General features: G+C 43.5%; 1 protein-coding gene across 2 annotated transcripts in view; it reads right to left on the minus strand.

The window, feature by feature from the left end:
• Positions 1-2,898, minus strand: part of EPM2A (EPM2A glucan phosphatase, laforin) — a 47,532-nt gene extending 44,634 nt beyond the window's left edge. For both annotated transcript variants that reach the window (XM_088141724.1, XM_007427588.4), the window contains exon 1: positions 2,530-2,898. In XM_088141724.1, the coding sequence (XP_087997850.1) occupies positions 2,530-2,794 (265 nt within the window). In that variant the 5' untranslated portion in view covers positions 2,795-2,898. The remainder of the gene's footprint in view (positions 1-2,529) is intronic.
• Between the last annotated feature and the right edge of the window lie 3,102 nt (positions 2,899-6,000).

Raw genomic sequence — 6,000 nt, forward strand, 5'->3', positions numbered from 1 at the left:
CACCTCCCCCCCAAAATCAGGGCAAGGTCAATTTAGTCCAATTTTGTGTTATACAAGCAGGCATCTCTGCCGACTCCCTCGTACTCTCTAGATGCTGCATCATTCAGAGTTAGTTTTGGAAAAAGCAGTCAATTCATCTTATCACTCACTTGCATTCTAACATGGCAATAAGGTGAGGAACTAGTCCAGCCTGTCACATCAGCCAGTGAGAGAAGACTAGAACTATGATTAGTAATGTGAAGTGGCAGGGTTTCCTTGAACACTGCACTATGAAAGATCAGCTCTGGATTTTTCCTCCCTGTGGATCACTGAATTATACGGCTGGAAGGTCATCTAACTCAATTCTCTGATTGCTGCAGGATCCACTACAGCATCCAGACCACAGCCAAAGGAAACTTACTTCATGTTCTGCTGGCTGACAGCTCATATAATCAGGAAGATATTCCTGATGTCTAGCTAGCTCCTTCCTTGTAGTTTTAACCCACTGATTTTGGTCCTGAACTTTGGGGCAACAAAAAACATGTCTGCCCCTCTTCCATGCGACAATCCTTTAGAAATGTGAGGATTGCTACCATATCTCCTGTCAGTCATCTCTTCTCTAGGCTAAACATATCCAGAGCTTTTAAATGTTCCTCACCATCTTGGCAGCCCTCCTCTGAACTCATTCTGATTTGTCACTGTGCTTTTTGAACTGTGGTGCCCTGTACCCCAAATAGGGACTGAACAGGGTAGAGTAGTGTGGAACAATTACTTCCCTTCCTCTGGGCTCTTGTTAATGCATCCAAGGATTGCATCTGCCTTTTCAGCAACTGAATCACACTGCTGCTGCTATTTAACCTGTGGACAACAAGGACACCATATCCCTTTCACATGTACTACAGCCAAACCAGGACCTCTTTATTCTATACTTGTGCCTTATATTTTTCCTACCCAGGTGCAGAACTTTATAATTCTCCCTGTTAAATTCCATCCTATTCATTTCAGCCCACAAGCCTGTCTAGATCTTTTAAAATGTTATCTCTTTCATCTGAAGTATTAGCCACCCCTCTCACCTTTGGGTCATCTGCAGACTCACTTTAACATCCCCACCCAAACTACTGATAAAAGAAAATGATGAAGAGAGGGTTCTGTGGCCCTCCATTAGATATATCCCTCCCCTCCACAAGCTGGAACCATTAATGAACATTATTTGGTGTGGTGATTCACCCAACTATGAATCTATCATCTATCTTATATTTTAGCATTTTGTTAAAGGGAGTATAATCAGCACTACATCCAAGGCTATGCTGAGTCCGGTTACAGTCTGTCTACATCATTCCCCAGATTTACTATACTAGTAACTCTATCAAAGAAGGAAATAATTCAGAGTGGAACAGTTTGTTTACAACAAATCCATGCTGGCTCCTGTTAATTGTAGCATGTCTACCAATTTTTCACAAGCTTCTTGTTATGGGCAGTTCTTCCCACTGTATTGCACAGAAGAATGGGAAGTACAGCATTCCAGAAAGGAAGGACTGGTAATCAAGTGTGGTATAGTGGTGAACATGTTGCACTAAGACCCAAGAGATAGAGGTTCAAGTCTACCTTCAGCCATGGAAGCTCCCTGGATTAAGATGAGCTAATTACTCTCTCAACCAACCTATCCAGCAGGCTGTTTTGGAAATACAGTATACCATTTTGGAAATATATATCACCACCATGGGTTCCTGGAAGAAAGGCAGGGTACAGAACAAATAAATAATCATGGGGAACAAACATCCTTTGCCCAACTACTCTTACAAAAGAAGAAAAAGCTAAGTCATAGCCATGCATTCTCTGTAGAACATATGCTTCTGGGGGCATCTGGGGCCACCTGCCAGTACAGGCCGGCAGTGACTCCTCCTATGATCACTTGATCATTTCTCTGGGCCTCTTCTGAGGGCATCGTATGTCATGTATGTGAGATGGGTGGCTATATAAATGTGATGAATAAATTAATAAATCTGGGGCCACCTGCCAATACAGGGCAGCAGTGACTCCCCCCATTATCTCTTAATAACTTCACAATCCTTACAATCAGCTCCTTCCAAGAGTGGCAGTGAGTAGCAAGCAGAGCAGCTGTTCTTTCTCTAGGCGGCACTGTGACCTTAGTTCTTCCTGCTGTGGTGCCCTGTGAAGCTGTGCAAAAGATAGAAGCAGATCATGCTTCTGCATGCTTCCAAATTCCCGGTCACTCTCAAGACTCCTACAGCAACAAGAAGTGAGCGAGGGTCCTAGGGGCTTCCAGGCATCGTTCTCCCTTGCCTATTTCTTTCCAGCTTGTGCTAAACGAACTGGCAATGGAGAAGAACGGCTGTTCGTCGCTTATTTGGGCGCCTCTCCAATTGCACAAAGCTTGTAAAGGGTCCCTGTTCCTCTTCTTAGCGGGAACGAGCCCGGAGAAGGGAGGGGGGATGGCCACGCCCTCAATTCTACTGGCCAGCGTGGGCGCGCGCGCGTGCACCCAGGGGAGCTCCAACAGCGAGCGCACGAGACTTAAGCGGGTGTTACCTTCCCAGACGGCGTCTCCTGTCTCGAGCCGCCTGAGGAATTTGTACCAAAAGGTGCTCGCGGCCTCTTCCTCGGGCAGCGCCACCTCGGCGAGCCACAAGACTGGTTCTTGAGCAGGCAAAGGAGCCAGCGGCCGGCCAGGCTTCATGGCCAGCGCGCGCTTGGGGTCCCATTGACCCAGCTCCGGCCGAGACCCCGACACGCAAAGCACCGTCCCGCCTTCAGTCAGCCGGGCGGGGAGAATTACCCCGAAACGAAACAGCATGGGTGCCTTCGGACCTGGGAGACAGACACCAAAGACCCGGGGGGGGAAGGAGGGGCGCGCTCAGGGAGGTCCCGGTTGCACGGCGGGGTGACGGTTACGTCACCGGCCGCCGCAACGTTCTATTCAGCGAATAGGGAGGAGGCGGCGACCCTGGGGAAAGGCGGGTGGGATTGGCCGAGGGAAGTCACGTGATTTGGCCGGCAGGGAAACTTCAGAAGCGGGACCGCTTTCGAGCTCTCGCGTTTGTCCTCAACTGTTACTCTCCGTTCGATCCCTGTTCCAGTTCTGAACAGTCCGTGTGATCTGGAGAAGCCGCCGTGTCCTTTAGTAGGCTCCGCACCGCCTGCAGAGGGAAGGGGAACGAGGAAAGAAGTCTCCCGCGTTTCCCTTTCTCCGCCGACCCCTGGGGGGAGACTCGGAGGGCGATGAACAGGCAACTCCCAGGAGGTAGAATTGCCGCTTATTTGGGGAATTTCCTGGGGCTTGTTAACAAAGTACCAACCAGGCTGGACGCGGCTTAGATTTGTAGAGATTAATCAAGCGGACCTGGAGATACCCTAGCTTTCCCACTTCCAAACAGAGTAAATGCCTCGTTGACAGATATGAAGGAAGGCTCCCAAGTCTCTGATACAGGAACTTCGCGGATCCAGAGCCCTTCCCAAAGTTGCCGCTGATGTGTAATTTTTAATGTAACTGGGAGGGTTTTTTTAAATCCATGGGGAGTCAGCATTTCAGTTATGTTTAAGTTACTGTTAACATTGAATTGTATTTTCTTAAACCCGCCTATTTGTTTGAAGGGCATCCCTTCCGTATGTCATTTAAAGGCCAAACTTGCACGCACTCTAAGGAATTCTCAACGTTTATTCTATATAAATGTTTGTTGCTTTTGTAAGGCTGAGCTAAAAGAATGAAGATACCATCATTTAGTGAAATAGGTTTCTATATTCCCCTGATTAATTTCAAAAAATCATGGAGACCTGTTGATGGGATCTAGGTCACAGTAGGTTTGTTGGAGCTTTCTTCTCCTCTCCCCATAGATTACTGGACAAAGCATATGCTATTATTTCACAGTGTATTTTCAAACAGTTTATTAAAATCTAGAGTGAAGTATTGTAGAGAGATATAAGATAACAAATCTTCCTATGGAATCAGGAACTTATTTTGCAAATCTAATACAGTAATAGATTCCATTTGCTCACATGTAGTTTTTCATAATTCTGTCTCTTCATAAGATTATATCCAAATATGCATTTTTACTACTGCACATTTGCTTAAAGAGAACAATATTTATATCATATTTCTTGCCAAACGTCTGTATTGGATATTATAAAACAGTCTTATTAATAGAGGTTGAAAGGCCCAAAGTTAAATGTACCAGACACTAACATTTCTTGGCAAAATAACAACTTTGGTTATTTGGACAACATTTTGTTTACAGGCAGTCCCCGGGTTACAAATGAGATCTGTTCCTAAGTCTGTCTTTAAGTCGAATTTGTAGGTAAATTGGAACAGTTATTTAGCATCAGTCAACACAGTGTTAATGGCAGACGGCATTCGACAAACTGCTGAAGCCGTGTAATTTTTCATGAGTGTCACATTTTCATGAATGTGCGTTCATTATTATTTAACTCAAAATTTTAATATAATAGGCTTTATGGCATTATGGCTATTTGTAAGTACGAGTTGTCCACAAGTCAGATGTTCTTATCCTAGGAACCGCCTGTATTAAATTAGTAAACAGTGAAACATCCTTAGGGAGATGCAGAACTAGCATTGTAAAATAATGGAAAATTTATGCCATAATATTTTGGACTGCTACTTAGATCTGAATGGTCAAATCCCAACAACTTTTTTTAGGGCCAAAATTATTCCAAGCCAATGTGTAGGATCGATCAGTAGGTACTAGAAACATTTGACTTCCTGTTCTTGCTGCTAAAGGAAGTGCCAACAGTTACTAAAGCTTCTTTTTTTTCCCCAAGAAAGATTGAATATTGGCTCACTGTTTTAATAAAGTCATGACCCAGGACATTATTTTGTGTGTGTGTGTTTTTTTAACCAGAATCTTTTCATATGTTAATAGGGCTTAGAAATTGTAGCTCACACAACTGCAGGATTATGGATGTTCTAAAGGGTTCACAGACTTAACATATAATTTCAAGTCTAAACACTAATTGTTAGCAGATCATATGCTTTCACCTTCTAAAAATATCTTTGTTTTTTAAAATCTCATGGTTTTAAAATTATAGCACTATAAACAAATAATTTATAGTAGTACTTTCACAACTGACAAATCATGGGAATAAGCTTTTAGATAGCTGAATGATACAATATAAGTAGTAGTAATTAAGAGGCAGTGTTGTTACACTGTAGTCCTAGGTTAGGATGGAAAAATAATATACAGTTGCAAGAAAAAGTATGTGAACCTTTTGGAATTTCATGGTGTTCTGCATTAATCTGTCATAAAATGTGATCTGACCATCATCTAAGTCAAGAGTATTGACAAATATAATGTGCCTAAAATAATAACACAAAAACAATTCTGATCCTTCATGTCTTTATTGAATGCACTCATTCAACATTCAAAATGCTAGTGGAAAAAGTAAGTGAACCCTTGGAATCAATAACTGGTTGACACCCCCCCTTGTCAGCAATAACCTGAACCAGGCGCTTCCTGTAGCTGTGGATCAGATCTGCACATCGTTCAGGAGGGGTTTTAGCCCATTCTTCCTGGCAGAACTGCTTTAGCTCTGACATATTCTTTGGACGTCTCATGTGTATGGCTCCCTTCAAGTCATTCCATAGCATCTCTATTGGGTTGAGGTCTGGGCTCTGACTTGGCCACTCCAAAAGGCGGGTTTTGTTTTTCTGAAGCCATTCTGTTGTGGACTTGCTCCGGTGTTTTGGGTCATTGTCCTGTTACAACACCCAACTTCTACAGAGTTTCAGATGACATACAGACATTCTCACATTATCCTGAAGAATTTTTTGATATACTTGGGAATTCATCTTCCCTTCAATGGCTGCAAGCTGGCCAGGCCCTGATGCAGCAAAGCAGGCCCAAATCATGATGTTTCCTCCACCATACTTTACGGTTGGGATGATGTTTTCATGATGATATGCAGTGCCCTTTTTATGCCAGATGTAGTGCTGCATGTTCTTTCCAAATAGTTCAATCTTTGTTTCGTCAGTCCACAAAACATTTTGCC

Source organism: Python bivittatus, unplaced genomic scaffold (assembly GCF_059951505.1).
Source record: "Python bivittatus isolate LINGU-HERP-01145 unplaced genomic scaffold, Pbiv_v1 ctg000020_np1212, whole genome shotgun sequence".
Classification (NCBI taxonomy): Eukaryota; Metazoa; Chordata; class Lepidosauria; order Squamata; family Pythonidae; genus Python; species Python bivittatus.